The 18319-nt window shown below is 34.7% G+C and overlaps 1 protein-coding gene and 1 pseudogene across 1 annotated transcript; both read left to right on the top strand.

Annotated features, from left to right (window-relative positions):
* The first annotated feature begins 8028 nt into the window (after window positions 1-8028).
* LOC127901386 (probable glutathione S-transferase) lies at window positions 8029-9614 on the top strand (annotated as a pseudogene).
* Window positions 9615-12781: 3167 nt separating this feature from the next.
* LOC127901338 (protein FAR1-RELATED SEQUENCE 5-like) lies at window positions 12782-15797 on the top strand. The gene is made up of 2 exons (XM_052438443.1): window positions 12782-15351; window positions 15460-15797. Exon 1 carries the CDS (start codon window positions 12820-12822, stop codon window positions 15190-15192), a length of 2373 nt encoding a protein of 790 aa, XP_052294403.1. The 5' UTR covers window positions 12782-12819; the 3' UTR covers window positions 15193-15351; window positions 15460-15797.
* Window positions 15798-18319: the final 2522 nt, after the last annotated feature.

Raw genomic sequence — 18319 nt, 5'->3', positions numbered from 1 at the left:
CTCAAACAATTAATTTTCATTAGTTCAATCTAATTAATAAGCTATTAAGTATGTGTATAACTGTCAAAAACTAAAAACAAGTCTAGGACGAGTGTATTAAAGGGCAATTCTCCAATAGTTAACTAGTTGGAAATATATACAACAACATTTGTTGCACAATAATATCAAATCCTAAATGCTATGTGACTTCTTTAGTCAATAGCCTCACAATGAGACAAATTAATAAAATGATCCAACATTGTTTCAAAATAGCCTCACAATGAGACAAATTAATAAAATGATCCAACATTGTTTCAAAATTCACAAGTCGTTCAAAACACATTTATTAATAGTGTACTATCAATAGTTTTATGCTGAAACAAATAGCAAATTGTTAATAAATTAGAATTGCAAAATAATTGTTCTATAGCAAATAATAGAGAAAACCCAGATTGTAGCATAATGAATGCATACGCAGCTGAAGAAAATTGATATATAATTCCCATAGATGAAGTTCAACTACAAACAATAAGTAAAATTATATAAAGATCTAATGCATAAACTAGTGTAGCTATAACTGAGTATTCATAAGGATAATATTTGTTTTATCCAATTCTCTATGAATATTTAATTAGGAACTCCCACAACCATTATTAAAGAGCCATGAAATCACTCTCTTCAATTTCAAATCCACAAGTTCAAGAAGCTTCATTACATTACCAGCAAGAAAGATTATTAGTAAATAAGTAAGATAATGACCAAAATCATGTGGGTAATTTGTTTTTTAAAACCCTAATGCATATAACCCTAACAATTATGCACCATAAATTCTCTTTATAAAGTAAAAATCAAGTGTAAATGTGGTTAATGACCTTTAGTTCGGTGAATTTCCAGCCTTTAATTCGGTGATTTTGCAACCTTTAATGTGGTGGATGAACTTGCAACAGCAGGCGTTGTGTAAGGTAGCTTGTGAAGGTAGATTTTGAAATTTGAAGAATTAAATTGGGGTAATTCTGTAATTGCACTTTGAAAAAGGTATACAAAAGAAATTTTGAATTATGGGAGTGTAGTTGGATAAATACCTAACCTTTAGGGTATGGTGGGGACAAATCCCTGTTTATGTTATGGGGTTGCCAATTTCATGTGATAAGGAACTTTATTTCAAATCAGGGTTGGCAAATTAAGGCCGGCCCAAGCCCATTAGATAAGAATGGCAAGGGTTGGGCCTGGTCGGGCCGTTGAGGTTTTACTAATTTTTTCAAATTTTTTTAAAACTGTTGTAAACTTGAAATGAGTTAATAGTAATCAAGTTGTTATAATAAAAAAATGAATTAAAGAAAATAAATATTTCAAAATAAAATAATAAATAAAGTAAATAAAATTTAGACATTTAATTTTTTAGTATTGAATTCTCTAATACAAGTATTCTCTTAATTAATTAACACTTAAAAAGAGAGTATTATAATTTTAATTTTTTTATTCATTATTGATATATAAATTAGAAATTTAAGAGTATTTTTTTATTTTTTCATTATTTTTCAAATTTGAATTTATTATTCTAATTTATAATTTTTTTTTAAAAAAAATAGAAAGCTTGAGCTTAGCCCAAACTTTTTTTCCTAAGTCCTTACCCAAGCCCTCATGTGGGAAGCCCGAGCCAAAGCCCGAGCCAAAGCCCTTGGGAATGGGTTGGGCCGGCGCGAGCTTTTTTGCCATCCCTAAAATAAATAAATGTAATTGATCATAATTTTATGCGAAGTAACTTATTGTGAAATTGACCCTTTAATTACAGGATAAATCACACCCCAAGACCTAACTCAGACTCCAAGATTTAAGAATTAAACCTAAGCTAATCGAAACAACAAATAGATCAAAGAACACAACCCAAAGAATCAAGAACACACAAGAACTTAAGTGGTTCAACACCTTTGAGGGTGCCTACATCCACTGGAGAAAACAATTCAGGGAGCAACTTTATAAAGCTTCACGATTACAGAGATGATAACTAGCAATATAGAGAACAGTCAGAAAAGCTTTACTCTCACTATAGCTACCTTATCACTCTTCTCTTGATACCTCAAGACTACACCAGAACCAGCATCTATATATCAGTTGTTGCTGGCGTTACAGATCCAGAAGTTTCCCTCCAAAATCAACAGCCTTAACTAACTGATCACAAGCTTCTCACGTGCAACTTAAATCCTCCCTTAAACGACAACAAATCTCACCGTTTAAGCTTTAACAGGGATGCGTCCACCACGTGAGTGTTTAAGGATTTGAACGACATCACTAATTCGTCGGTGCTGGATCTTTGATTAGCTGAAACGACATGTCACTCATCTCTACAACTTTAAAATGACAAGTTGTTTTGACGAGTTTGAGTTCATTTCAACAATCTCCACCTTGAACTCAACACTCACAGCTCCCTCCTTTCACATTGTCTTCTCCCCATCTGCAGCTTTTTAAAACCTGCAGATACCTGCTAAGTTCATGCAAAGAATGAACTTGGCAGTAGGTACAACCTTAGTTAACATGTCATCTGGATTTTTTTCAGTATGAATCTTCAGCAACTTCACAGCTCCCCTTGATACCTCAAGTCTCACGAAATGCAACTTAACATCTATATGTTTTGTTTTCTCGTAATAGGATTGATCTTGCTAAGATGTATAGCACTTTGGCTGTCACTGTATAATGTTACAGACTCTTGCTTAGCTTCCAACTCAGCTGTTATGCCTTTCAACCAAATTATTTTTTTAAAGCTTCAGCTGCTGCAGTATACTCTGCCTCTGTAGTGGACAAAGCCACTACATTCTGTAATGTTGCTTTCCAGCTAACTGTGCAGCCTCTTAGAGTAAACAAATACCCTATTTGTGACCTCATTTTATCAAGATCACCAGCAAAGTCAGCACCTACATAACCAATTAGTGTGTCCATTTTTATCTTCTCCACCACAAACCAAACCAACCTCCAAAGTCCCCTTCAGATACCTCATAATCCACTGAACAACTCTTCATTGTTCATATCCTGGATTTGCCATAAACCTGTTCACCAAACTCACAGCATGTGAGATATCAGGTCTGGTGAGTACCATGGCATACATGAGGCTACCTACTGCACTTGAATAGGGCATGCATGTCATTTTCTATTGTTTTGCTTCAGTTTGAGGGCATTGAACAGCAGATAACTTGAAATGGTTTGCCAGTGGTGTTTGCACTTGCTTAGCATCATTCATTCCAAACCTCACCACAACCTTCTTTATGTAGCTCTGTTGAGTTAAGAACAAAATCTTCTTGCTTCTATTCCTGATAATATCCATCTTCAGAATTCTCTTAGCTTTTCCAAGTTCCTTCATTTCAAATTTCCTGCTCAAAAGTCTCTTTAGATGATTGATCTCTTCCCTGTCATGGCATGCAATCAGCATGTCATCTACATACAGCAGAAGATATATCATTCCCCCTCCACTTGTCTCTTTGAAGTACACACAGCAATCATAGTTGCACCTGTTAAAGACGTGTTATCATAAAGTTATCAAACCTCAGATATCATTGCCTAGGTGATTGCTTTAACCCATATAGAGACTTCTTAAGTAAGCAGACACAATCTCTCTTTACTAGATGTCACATACCCTTCTGGCTGCTGTATTACAATTTCCTCTTGTAATTCACCATGTAAGAAGGTTGTTTTTACATACATCTGCTCAAGATGCATATCCTGAACAGCCACAAGTGCAAGAATAATTCTGATGGACGCATGTCTCACTACAGGGGAAAATAATTCAATGAAGTCAATTCCCTCCTTTTGTATGAAGCCCCTTGCCACCAGTTTAGCCTTAAATCTTCTAGGCTGAGCTCCAGTATCCCATCTTTAATCTTAAAGATCCATTTACAGCTTACTGTCTTCATCTTAACTGGTTTTTCAATTAATTTCCAAGTCTTGTTTTTCATCAAGGATGCCATCTCTTCATTCATTGCCCTCTTCTATTACAGCTTGTTTTTGCCTGTGATAGCTTCTTGATAAGTCCTAGGTTCATCATTATTCAGCTCTTGAGCAGCAGTCAAAGCATATGCAGTTAGATCAACTATTGCATATCTTTTAGGTGGTCTTATAGTCCTTCTCTTTCTGTCTCTTGCCAATTGATAAGTGTCCTCTTCACTTTCTGCTTATTCATGTTCAACACTAGCTTCAGGTTTTATTTTAGCACCCTCAATTTCAGGCTCAAGTTCTTTCAAGTTGTGAGGCTCCACCTGAAATTTCACTTTATCAGTCTCAGCACCTGATTTAGAGTTGTTAACAGGTCTCTTTGAATTATCCAAAATCTCATCTTCATGAAAGGTTACATCTCTGCTTATCATGCACTGTAGTGGCTTTGAGTCAACACACCACAATCTATAGCCTTTGATACCCTCTGGATACCCTAGAAACCTGCATTTTAATGCTCTTGGTTCCAGTTTGCCCTGCTTTACATGAGCATATGCTGTGCAGCCAAAGATTCTGAGTTTTGAATAATCAACCATCCTCCCTGACCACAGTTCCATTAGTGTTTTACAACCTATAGTAGTTGATGGGCTCCTATTGACTAGATAGCATGTTGTGTTTAAAGCTTCTGCCCAAAGGGTTTTTGGAAGCTTAGAATAGATCAGCATACACCTTACCTTCTCTACCAAGGTTCTGTTCATCCTCTCAACAATACCATTTTATTGAGGAGTATATGTGACAGTTTTGTGCCTCTGAATACCATTCTTCTCACAGAATTCTTCAAACAGCTTATTGCAGTACTCCAAGCCATTATCTGTCCTCAGAGTTTTCACCTTCAAACCAGTTTGGTTTTCAACAAAAATTTTCCATATTTTGAATTTTTCCAGAACCTCATCTTTACTTTTAAGTGCTGATAACTCTATGAAATGAGAGTTATTATGACAATTCTAGACTTAAATCAAGATCACTTAGAGAGTAAATGATGTGTTTTTATTGCATTTTTGTTACATTGTGCATAAACATTCATTTTAGTTCAGTCTTAATAAGTTTTGCTTGATTTAAAGTAATTCGTGCTCAAATTGTGTACATAATTGTAGGTTTCCAGAAGCTTATAATTCATGGAAGGAATGCTGATGCAATAGGCTGGCAAAAAGGAGGAAGAACATGGCTATAAAAGAATTAAAACAAATCTGGAACAGTGTAGTTGCTGTAGCCGTTGCTGTAGCAATCCTGGAACAACGACAGAGAAAATTTCGTGCGGGATACTTGCAGAATTGCGATCTGCAGTTTCCTAATCTGACTTATGTGCGCCCTAGGCTTCCATTTACCCTAATTTTCAACTATAAAAGAAGCACACGTCATAAGAATTAAAGGGGGCCGTCACCCAAGGAGAAAAACACAAAGAAACAAAAGAAAAATAAGATTCAAGAGAGAGATTGAAGGCTACACAAGAGGAAAAATTGCAGAGATCAATTGGGAGCTCAATCCTTCTTATTCTTCTCTTATTTTCTCATTTTCTATTTATTTATGGGGATGTGTTTCATGGTTGAAACTTTATTTTTTATATTTCTTTTACAAATCATGAACTAAATTTATTTGTGGTTGAGTGATAAATAATCTTGATGGTTTATTGACTGAATATATGTGTTGCTACATGTTTGCTGTAGCAGTTTGTTTTGATAGTATTTATTTTTATTCATTATTTCGGTTGATCACCCATTTAATGATACAAGTTAGGAGAGAGCAGCAAAATGGCCTATCTTAGTGGAACATATCAGAACAATACTTGATCTTAAATTGAGTTTCCCAGATTGAGTTTTACTTGAGTCCCAAAAGGGCCATGCTTGATTTAATATTAGTGATGAACTAGACATAAGGATTCACCTTGTAGGGTAAATAGAACCTAAGCGTGTAATGCTATATCTTATGTTGGCATAGCAACTGATCACTGTTAGGTAGCATATATATATAAGATATCCAACATGCGACGGCTGAGGATACATAAGGATTCTGCCTAGTGTTGTAGCAAATACTGCAGCAATTGAGCCAACCATTAGAAAATAGTCAAGACCATTAAGAGAGTTTATTTACTCAACTACTATATATTTCCATTAATTTTATCCTTGAGATTGACGTGATAATTTACTTTATTGCATTTTATTTATTGTGTTTTTATTTTAATTAGTAAATTAGTTTCATTAATTGTTTATCTTAATTTAGACACAAAATCTGCACTGTTAAGATTGTTGTAGCAAGTCTAATAACATCAATCCATGTGGAGATGATCTTGAATACTGATCACTTTATTACTTGTTGTGTACACTTGCACATTGACACTAATAGCATTAGTATTTATACACCAACAAGTGCAAAGACCCAAACCATCCTTGAAAAATCATCTATAAAATTCAAAAAGTATTTACACCCACCTAGTGAATTCACTTGTGCAGACCCCAACAAATCAGAGTGTATGTATCAAAGTTTCTCTTTGGTGGTATGAGCTGCAGTCTCAAACCTTAGCCTGGAAGACTTTCCTAGAATGCAATCTTCACAGAACCCCAAAGCTCTTATCTTATCTTTCCCAAACACTCATTGTTTTTGTAGCTCTCTCAAACCTCTTTCACTCATATGCCCCATCCTCAAATGCCACAACATTGATTTGTTCCCTCCACTGTCAGTTAAACTTACCTCTCCAACAGCAGTATGTCCATCCAACACATACAGGCCATTTTGTTTTATACCTTTCATGATCACCATTGAGCCTTTAATTACACTCAATACCATTTTTTCAGCCTTAATCACATAACCTGTTTGATCTAGCATGCCAATTGAAATTAAGTTCCTTTTTAATTCAGGAACAAACCTAACTTGTGTTAATTCCCTTACCACACTATCAAACATTCTAAGGCTAACAGTCCCAATACCAATCACTTTACACATTGAGTTATTACCCATTAAAACCATGCCCCCATCACATGGCTGATATGAAGTAAAATAGCTTCTATTTGGACACATATTGAAGGTACAACCTGAGTCAAGGACCCACTGACCTTGAGGTTTTTGATTTGTGGCAATGAGCACTCCAGCTGTTTCAAAGCTACCTTCTTCTTATGTGGCTATAGCTGCATTTCCTATCATTTCCTTGATTTCTTTATTCTTGTTCTTCCTTTTAGGGCAATCTCTTTTGAAATGCCCTTCTTTATGGCAATAGAAACACTTCAAATTCTTCTGTTTAGATTTTGATCTGCCTTGTTTCTTTCCCTTACTTTCTCTCTTCTCAGGCCTGTCTCTAGCCATCAGTCACTCACTTGATTCACTTTCTGGATTGTCTTGCTTATCTTTTAGTTTCGTAGTGCCAAGAGCAGATTTAACCTCTTCTAGGGAGAGTGTTTGCCTCCCATACAACAATGCATCCACAAAGTGCTCGTATGACTTTGGCAAAGAACTGATTAACAGCAAAGCTTTGCTCTCATCACTCAGTCCTTCATCAATAGTCTCTAGTTCATCACAAACCTTATTGAACTCATCTATATGCTCATTTAGTGATGCTCCTTCAATCATCCTTAGTGAGAACATCTTCTTTTTTATGTAAAGTCTATTTGCTAAAGACTTTGTCATATATAGATTCTCCAACTTGGCCCATAAATCAACAACAATCTTTTCTTTAGCCACTTCTCGGATTACAGAGTCACCAAGACTCAGAATGATTGTGCTTCTGGCTTTCTTGTCTATCTCTGCTACTTGTTCTGGGGTCTTGGATGATGAAGCCTCACTCCCTTCAAGCTTAGTGACTGGATCTATGGCATCTCATAGGCCTTGAGTGATCAACAAAGCCTCTATCTTGATTTTCCACATGTTGAAATCATTCTGCTCCGTAAACTTCTCAAGATCCACTTTTGAACCCATTCTTGAACCTTGAAATCAGAGTTAAAGCTCTGATACCAATTGTTGTGAAATTGACCCTTTAATTACAGGATTAATCACACCCCGACCCTTTAATTACAGGATTAATCTCACAACAATTAAAGTAACAGGGGTAATCTTATGGGACCCATAGACCTGCAATATGGCAGGTTCTCTATGATCAGGCGATGCTTCAGTATGTTGAGTTGTTGCGTCTGCTCTATGTAAATTTGTTGTGGTAACGAAATTAGTGGCTTAGTTAATAGATTACTTTCTTTGAAACTAATAATGATAATTCAACTACTTTTGTGTTCATTATGAAGAAAACAAGATGATATTGATCTTTGACTAAACAAAAAAGGAGAGAGAAAATCATGAGAGCGATTATTAAGCTAATTAAGTATAAATAAGAACACTAATACACTTGCTATATTTCCTCAATTTCATCGATCAATTATTCAATACAATATCTTCAACATATCTAATTAAGCTTAAGGGATGATGGCGGACGAGATCATTCTATTAGATTTCTAGGTCAGCACGTATGAGATGAGGGTCAGGATTGCATTAGCAGAGAAGGGCATCGAATATGAATACAGAGAACAGAACTTGTTGAACAAAGGACCCATGCTTCTGCAGATGAACCGGGTTCACAAGAAAGTCCCGGTTCTCATCCATAATGGCAAACCAATATGTGAATCAACTAATATTGTGCAGTACATTGATGAAGTCTGGAATGATAAAGCTCCTTTGCTTCCCTCTGATCTTTATTTGAAAGCTTAAGCTAGACTCTGGGTTGATTATATTGACAAGAATGTAAGTTCATTATAATCGATAGGGTTATTTATTATATATGGCAATTTTTTATTTCTCTCTATCTTTTTTTTTCTTTTATTTGATATATAATTTTTTTTTGTAAGTTTTGATTGTGGTATGTTGGTACCAAAACAATCTAAGTTTAGATAACATTTATTTATTTAATTGTTATAAGAAATTTAAATAGAATAGATATCTAATAGATCTGAATTTAAATTTCTGAGTAATATTTTTGTTTTCAATTTTTTTTATATAAATAGATTGTTGTTTTCAATTTTTTTATATATAAATAAGATTGTTGTAAAAATACCGAGTAAGATGAAGGTTTTAATAATGTTTAAAAAATGATAAGTTAAATTTTTTAATTTAACGATATACAAATATGTTAAATAAATTTTTGTTCTTTGAAGAAATGGTCAAATGGTTTTAAAATAATTCTATTTAATTGGACACTTAAAATTCAAGTATTGATTTGGACTTTACTCGTCCTATATCTACACTAAAAAAAAAATAAAAAAAATAGTGCTAGTTTTGAATGAAGCTATTTGTTGCTGTATGAATCATGAATGGTATGAATTGTGGTAGAATAAATTGCAGATTCATACCGATGGGAGGGAGATGCGGGCAGTAAAATTAGAAAGACAGGAGGAAATGACAAAGGAATTCATTGCAATTTTGAAAACATTGGAAGAAGAGCTTGGAGACAAACCTCATTTTGAAGGCGAAAATTTTGGGTTCGTGGATGTGTCTTTGATTCCTCTCTACTGTTGGTTTCACTCATATTAAACATTGGGTAAATTCAGGTTAGAGACTGAGTGCCCCAAAATTATTGCATGGGCAAAAAGATGCACGCAGAGAAAGTCTGTTTCCAAGTCTCTTAAAGATGAGAAGAAAGTACTCGGATTTGTTCAGAGGTGAGGAAAATGTTCGGTGTGGATTAAAGAAATATCACAAATGGGTATGCGCAGGGAAATAACAAATTGGAAAAAGGAAAAAAAAAACAATGAAAGACTAGAAGCACAATCATGCTAGTACTATTCTCTTAGAGGATCAGGCTACGGTGTAACTGTGGTACTGTGCTACAGTTGCATCCAGTCGTTGGATGCACTTAAATTAGTGGTGTCTACTGGCATCCAACGGCTGGATGCAACTGTGGTACGGTACCACAGTTGCACCACATATTTTCTCTCTCTTGGATTATATTGATGTTTTGCAGGCTTTGTATTTGTTTCTTGTATGGTGTAGTATTAGTAGCACTTTGATGGACAATTAAACATGATAACCTGCTAACTTGCTAATTATACTCTTCCATTACATATTCAGGAACAAATGTTTTTATTCTCAAATTTGAGAGAGAGAGAGACTAAGAGTGTGAGAGAAAGACCAAAGCTCGGGCCTAGTTTGATATCGTTTTCTAAAATGATGGTAGATATTTTAATTCAATTACATATACTGAACACTCTCCTATACTTGCATTAGATATTTTTAAGGCAGGGAAAACTTCCAGAGCCGCCTTATTAATCATTGAAAAGTTTCTAGTAGTACTGGGCTGACATGCGTCTTCCTGTACTCTTAACTAATCCAATGAAATTGACATTTTCCGAAATGTTGAATTTATTTAAGCTTCGGCTCAGGTTCTTGACCAATTTGTTCATTGAAGTGACAATTGAGATTTCAAATAAACAAATGGTTTCTTTTCTTTTTAATGTCTGGCTAGATGGTCTTTTCTTTGTCCGGCAGTGTTACTTTGCTCGGAGAAATTTGCTGAAATCATCCAGGACAGGTTAAATACAAAATCAATTATTAATCCTAATCATTTTTAATTCAAATGATGAAATTTTATTGTTAATACATTAGTTGATTCAATCTAAATATCCCGACTGAATAAGTATAACATTATTTATATAAAATTGAGATGTTTTTTATTTGGTTTTCCTGGGATATTTTTGGGCAAAATCCCCGGACAAAGTACTTTTTTTTCCTGTTCTTTAATTATCAACATTTAAAGGAAAAATACTTTCTGAGTAGTATCTTAACAACAGTTGGGATGAGTAAAAGAAACGTTTTGGCTTAATAATATCCTTTGCTAGAAGTCGTAATAATGATGTATATTTTCTTTACAAACTGAAGAATAAGTGAGTGAGTTGGAAAACTGATAATTATAGGCATGACGTGTCATGTTTATTATAAGGAAATTGGAAGTATTTGCTATGTTTTAAGGAGGACAACACAAAAACTTAATTTTGAGGGACAACAGCAGCTCATTTGAAGGGGGGCAAATGGTCCCTCTCTGTTGCTTATTACGTGCCGATGCAGTCATGTCTTTCAACCACACTCCGTTGGTCCCTCTAAAACATGCCTCGTGTCCCATTTTGAGCCACATTTAGTCAACCTTTTCCAAGCACTGAATGACACTCAGTGTTATGCTTTTTGTTTTTTTTTTTAATTAATTATTTATTTATTTTTATTTAAATTCTTAATATTATATATATATATATATATAGTGTAGTTTTCCAATCAAGGATTCCTGACTTTAATTCAACTAAAAGATAAAAAAATTTAAATTTTAATACACTATATGACAAAAAAAGTACATTGGAGTCTGTGTTTATTTTATTTTTTAGTTGATCCCTGACTTTATTAAAGCCAAGGATCCCTAATTGGAAAACTACTATATATATATATCCAGGATCCTGGATCATAATAATAATCCGGGAGAGTGTTTGTGGCCATTGGATTTGATCCAACGGTCACTTTATATTTTCTTTATACAACACTGCTTTCCGACATATGGACCCACATTGCAGAGTTTCTATAATTTTTGAAAGGAAAATGCTACTTTCCCCGGGTCAAATCCCGGGTCAAACCCCGAAACCCATCCAAACGACGCCGTTTCATTCTTTTTTTTTTTTTCTCTTTCATTCTCCCTAAACGACGCCGTTTTGGCTAAGGCAAAACCATTGCTTTCTCTTTCTCTTCCGTCTTCCCCTTTGTCTCACAGCCATTCACGATCCATTCATATCTCACTGCCAAATTCAGTGACATACACTTAGTAGGTGCAATAGCAAAGCATCTGATTTTGTTCCTCTCAATGTTCCCCAACTTGTCCAGATTCTGAACCACAATCAACACCAACAATGCCACCACCCCTGCCCCCAATGAATGCCCAGCAAATGTCAAAGTATAATTTGGGTTCCTGTCAACCAAGCCCCTTAAAAATTCAGTTGAAATTGTTGAAATTGGTTTCTCTTTGTCTTCGTCTCACATCCCCTTTCTCATTCTATTCCTCTGTTTCTCCTCCCCTTCGTTTCAGCGTCGTTAGGGCAAAATCAACAACATCCCCAAATTGCTTTCTTTCTCCTGACTGAAATCAACAACTTCGTTTCAGCTTCGTGCCATTTGCTCATGACTGAAATGTGATAACTTGTGTTATAACAACACATTTGAGCTTTGCGAATTGCAGTTATTTTGGGCAGATTTTTAGTTGTGGAAGTGATTGTATAGCTTTGCGAATTGCAGTTTTTGGGCATATTTCTGGTTCATTATTAACTGCTGTGAAGTGATTGTATAGCTTTACGAATTGCAGTTTTTGGGCATATTTCTGGTTCATTATTAACTGCTGTGAAGTGATTGTATAGCTTTACGAATTGCAGTTTTTGGGCATATTTTTGGTTCATTATTAGCTGTTGTGGAAGTGATTGTATAACTTTGCGAATTTGAGTTATTTTGGGGTTGTAGTGAGACTGAAGGGAAAACGAAGAGAGAGAGAGTTGGGGCTGTTGATTTTGCCTCAAACAAGCTGAAACGAACGGGACAGGGGCTGTGAGGCGAAAACAAAGAGAAACCCATTTCGGCTGTAACAACTTTTCCAAAACGACGTCGTTTAGGTTGAATGAGAGGGAAAAAAAAATGAGATTGAAACGGCGTCGTTCGTTTGTTGCTTTCGGGGTTTGACCCGGGATTTGACCCGGGGCAAATAGCAGAACTCTTTTTGAAAACTGAAAAAATAAAAGAGGAAGCTCAATAGTCCCAATTCTAGAAACATGCAGCTGGAAATAAATAAAAACTTTTACACAACACCATTTAAGAAACATGCAGCTGGAAATAAAAAATTCCAAATTGAACAAATTAAATTTAGTTTGGCAAATGCAGCGACTGTTTGTTATCAAATTGAATCACTCGTTTGGAATTTGTAGCTACCGGAGCTTCGTCATTGCAGCGTCGCCATTGAGTCTTTTTTTTTCAAGTGAGTTGCATGCTGATACATATTCACCCTCTTTAATTATTTATTTTAGCTCCCTAAATTTGTGTTTTTTCTTCTTTTTTTCCCCTTATTTCAGTTGTAGTAAAATGAATGCTCAGAATGTGGTTGGCCAGTCAAACTGTGAGGATAGTCTCTACGTACCAGAAGTAGCGCTCGACCGTAAGCCACATAAAGGTCAAGAATTTGACACTTTAGATGACGCTTATGAATTTTACAACAAATATGCTAAAGAGGGTGGTTTTAGTATCCGAATTAATTCGAGTAAGATATGCAAAGAGAGTAATGACATAATAAGGAAGGAATATGTGTGCTTTAAAGAGGGACAAGCAAGACAATCCAAAGTTGTTAATCGTAAGAGACGACGCGGTATAATACGAGGTGGTTGTAGTGCAAAATTAGTGGTGGTTAAATCTGAATTCGGTAAATATATGGTTCGTATATTTGTTGAAGAGCATAATCACGCATTATCTTCACCTCGAAGGGTTCATCTATTGAGGTCTCATCGTTCAATGTCAGTTGTTCAGAAAAACTTAAGTCAACAATTAGCTGTAGTGAGCATACCAACATGTCAGCAAATCGGTCTTTTTGAATTGCAGGCAGGGGGCTTGCAAAATATGGGATGTGTACAGAGAGACTTTTATAATAATGATAGAAATTTATGGAATGAATTGAAGGGTCATGATGCAGATATGTTGTACGAGCATTTTCAGTCTGAGAAGGAAAAGAACTCATCATTCTTTTACAGTATCAAAGCTGGATGTGATGATCGAATTACACATTGTTTTTGGGCTGATGTAGTTTGCAGGCGGGCATACAAGTTTTATGGTGATGTGATTGTGTTTGATACTACGTACAACACCAATCGATATAGTATGATTTTTGCACCTTTTGTTGGGGTTAATAACCATGGTCAAACTATTGTTTTTGGTTGCGGTTTTTTAAGTGATGAGACAACAGAATCATTTCTTTGGTTGTTTGAACAATTTAAGGAGGCCATGCCTGGTGATGATCCAAAAATGATTATTACTGGCCAGGATCCAGCAATGACAAAAGCTATATCTCTAGCCTTTCCATTCACTTTTCATAGATTTTTCATTTGGCATATATTGAACAAATTTTCAGAGAGATTAAGCAAAACAGTCCATATGGAAAATTATAAACATTTTCAAAAATGCATTTGGGAATCAAATGCTGTAGAAGAGTTTGATGCACTGTGGAAAGATGTTATAGATAAGGTAAAATTAACAGAGAATGAGTGGCTACAAGGGGTGTATGAAATCAGATCAAAATGGGTGCCTGCGTATGTGAACCATGTGTTTTCAGTTGGGATGTCAAGTAGCCAACGAGCTGAAAGTAATCATGCAATCTTTAAGAGGTATGTATCAAAAACAAATTCGCTTCTTGACTTTGTTTTTCGAGTTAATAGAGCACTTTCACAACAACGTCATGAAGAGTTGATTGCCGACAACAAAGATTTGAATGAAAGATCAATGTTGAGATTACCATTACAAATTGAAAAGCAAATGTCTGAAATTTATACATGTGAGATTTTTTATTTGTTTCAAGATGAATTATGGAATAGCCTGTTACATGCAATTGAGCTTGTTAGAGAAAATGAAGATTATTTGGGGTATAATGTTGTGAATCAAGAAGATGGTGTTTCAAAAGTCTTTGAAGTAGTTTATGACAAAAAGTTAGATTTTGTTTCATGTATTTGCAAGAAATTTGAAAGTGAAGGTATCCCGTGTACACATATGCTAGCTTTGTTTAAGAAATTGCAAATTTCTTTTATGCCTAATATTTATATTCTACAAAGATGGACTAAAGCTGCCAAACTTGAGAGGGTTATTGACGGAGATGGTGTTGAAATAAATGATTGTTCAAACAAATCAATTTTATTAAAGAGGACCAAGTTATTTCAGCTTGCTTCGAATGTGATTGATAAAGCTGTTTTGAGTGAAGCAACATCTAAACTTGTCATTGAGAACTTAGAAGATGCCCTGGAAAAGGTTAAGTTAGTCATGAAAAGTTGCAAAAGTGAGGGAGTATTAGAAAAGAATAGTGGTATGCAACAACCACACTTTAATGAACCACTTCAGGTTAGGGCTAAAGGGTGTGGGAAAAGACTTAAAGGCGGAAAGGAAAAAGCAAAAGAGAAAGCGAAAGGGAAAGACAAAGGAAGACGCTGCAATGGATGTGGTCTAGTTGGTCAGTCACACGATAAAAGAAACTGCCCCTTGCTCATCAAGACGTAAATGTGTCTTTTTCATATTTATTTTGTATTAAGCTTATCACGACTTTCATTTTTTTCAGTTTTTCAATAAGATGTTGTATTATATGATTTAGATTAGAGCTGAATACAGAAAGAAACATAAATTCGTCTGATTCAAGTGATGGAAGCTATGCTTCCACAGGTAATTTGATTTCATTCAAGCGTGTCTTCATTATACAATTTAATTTTTTAATATTAAAAGTAATTGAATAAATCTATCATTAACTTTTTTTTTAACTTATTGTAACAGATTACCCATGACCTTTTGTTTTCCGGATAGGTGTTCGTCCCTCTTTTTCTTATTCCTCTTCTCCCAGATCGCTCCTTATAAAGTAAAGAGCCTAGCCAAGATCTCTACATCTATGTCACTTCTGGAACTGTCAAAATAATTGGGGGTCAAAATGAATCGAGAGCAGTAATGTTGTTTCAATTATTGTAGCAGTTTGTGTATTTTTTATGTTATATTGTGTAGTACTCTCGTTTGTCAAATGTGAGAATTTTTTCAATTTAACTTTTTAAAGATGTAATTTGATGTTAAAGCTTGTAATATATGCATGAGAACTCATTGGCTTTACCTTTTGATTTATGTAAATTTTGATGTCAAAGCTTGTGATATATACTCTAGTTTGATAAGATAGGAACTTCTTGGTAGATGCCACTACACAGCACTGGTGCTTTGGCAAAAGTGACCAAACTGTGAACAAATATCAATCCAAATTGTGTTTTAATTTCCATTACAAGCCTAAAAGACGTGGAACTGTGGAAGCACCTACTGTAAAAGCCATAAAATTATGCACTCATCATAAAAGCCAAATCCACGACGGAAAGTACAATATATGCACCAACAATTCAATTTGCAACCAGCATGAAGGAAATCCCATTAAAAAATGCCACACGTTTGAACTGATACAAATTTCTAGAATAAATTAAAAATCAATAAACATGACAACTTGAAAATCAAATTCATTGACAATATAGACTAATATTTTAACTATATTTGCACTTCAATGAAGAAACTCGACTGCGGCGCTGCTATGACGGAGCTTCATTTCTCTCTTGCTGATCAAAAAGCTGTATTTTCGCTTCAATTCTGGGTTAAGTAGTTCAGTTTAGGATTTAATTTGTTGCATTTGCCAAACTAAATTTAATTTGTTCAATTTGGAATTTTTATTTCCAGCTGCATGTTTCTTAAATGGTGTTGTGTAAAAGTTTTTATTTATTTCCAGCTGCATGTTTCTAAAATTGCGACTATTGAGCTTCCTCTTTTATTTTTTCAGTTTTCAAAAATTATAGAAACTCTGCAGTGTGGGTCCATATGTCGAAAAGCAGTGCTGTATAAAGAAAATATAAAGCGACCGTTGGATCAAATCCAATGGCCACAAACACTCTCCCGGATTATTATTATGATCCAGGATCCTGGATCAGAAAAGCACTTTATATATATATATATAATTATTCAGGATGGTCTCATTTTTTAATAGAGACATAATGTTAAATCATGTGTCTTAATAAAGTTATTTTTTAATACACTATAAAGTCGTGCGGTTTAATAATATTAAAATCTAACTCTATCAAATCGCATGACTTAAATGCGTGTCCACATTAGAAAAAAAAAATTAAGGGCACAAGAGAAGGGAAGAGGCTCATTATACAGAGAAGAAGAATGAAAAGCTTAAGCTAAGAAAGAGTATCAAGTACATGATGTAAGTTGATAGTAAGCAAAGTGCCAGCTCACTTTAAGTTGTTGATATATGTTACAAACATTGTGTGCATACTTAGCTCGTGTTAACCATTTTAGTTAGTTATGAATTAGTTACAATTGTAATGCTTAAGCAATGTGTATAGGGTTGGCAAAAGTCCGGGTCTGGTCCGGGTTTGGGGTTGCCCGGGACTGGCCCACATGATACACATAGCTACTCGAATTTTTCATATGCGGGTCGGGTTAAGCTCGGCACTATCCGGGCACAGGTTTGTTATATGCGCTTTCTCTGCCAGCATAAATTGAATTAAAAGGAGAAAAAAGCCTGTAATAAATTGTTACAACATCTTAATTATTTCAATCTACTTTGTAAATTTTAAGTAAATAACAAATAAAAATTATTTCAATTACTACCTAAATTCATTAAATTTCTAAACTAAATTCATTCAACCCCTAGTAAAAATTTAAATTCAACATGACAATAATCACCAAATAAATCTAAATAAATGTAGCATACTAACATCCAACATATTACATAATACATATCATAACTCCAATACCAATAACCAACATAACATATGAAAATCCCAAAATATCAAACACAAATAATTCATAAAAGAGTCTAAAATATAGTAATGTAAAATATGTAAATAATAACTTCATGTCAAGCAGCTCGACAATTGTGCCCCATTATCATCATATGAAATTACCTCCTCCCCAGCCAAAATCTCATCTTCTGGAACTCCACCTAAGAACAAAAATAACGCATTAAGATTTAAAAGCACTTTAAGCAAATAACTAATACTATAACATAATTCAAATAACTTTATACCTCGAGAAGTAGAAGCTCAAATCTAATTTTGAGCACACGTCAAGGATTCCAAAGTGTCAGGATAAAATTTACTACGATACAGACACAAAAATCTGCCCCCAGTACTAAAAGCTTACTTAGAGGCAACCATGGATACAGGAATGGCTAAGATATCCTTGGCCAACTCACCCAAAATAGGATATTTGCTTGTTAATCTTCCAAAAAGCTAAAATATTAAAGTTCAGAGTAGTATCCAACAATTCCTCATTTAAACACCTATCCAACTCTGACTTAGTCACCTTAACACGCTTATTTCGACTTCAAAATGTTTCAAACTCATCTACATCCCAATACTTATTCGGATTCGAAGAAGATTCCGAAGGAACATTTTCCAATCCAACATCCTGCCCATCACTCAAAACCATTGCCTTCATTTCATATTCTTTCACTAAATCATGACAAAGCTTACGTGCATGCTCAATATGCTCTTCGATGTATCACCATAGATCTTTGGGAAATAAAAATCAATCAACAACATCTTATATCTCAGGTCAAGTACTACAGCCACAACTAACATTGGATGAATTTCATTCCAATATT

Source organism: Citrus sinensis, chromosome 3 (genome assembly GCF_022201045.2).
Source record: "Citrus sinensis cultivar Valencia sweet orange chromosome 3, DVS_A1.0, whole genome shotgun sequence".
NCBI lineage: Eukaryota > Viridiplantae > Streptophyta > Magnoliopsida > Sapindales > Rutaceae > Citrus > Citrus sinensis.
The sequence above is the reverse complement of the archived record's forward strand: the minus strand, read 5'-3'. Positions and strand labels throughout refer to the sequence as shown.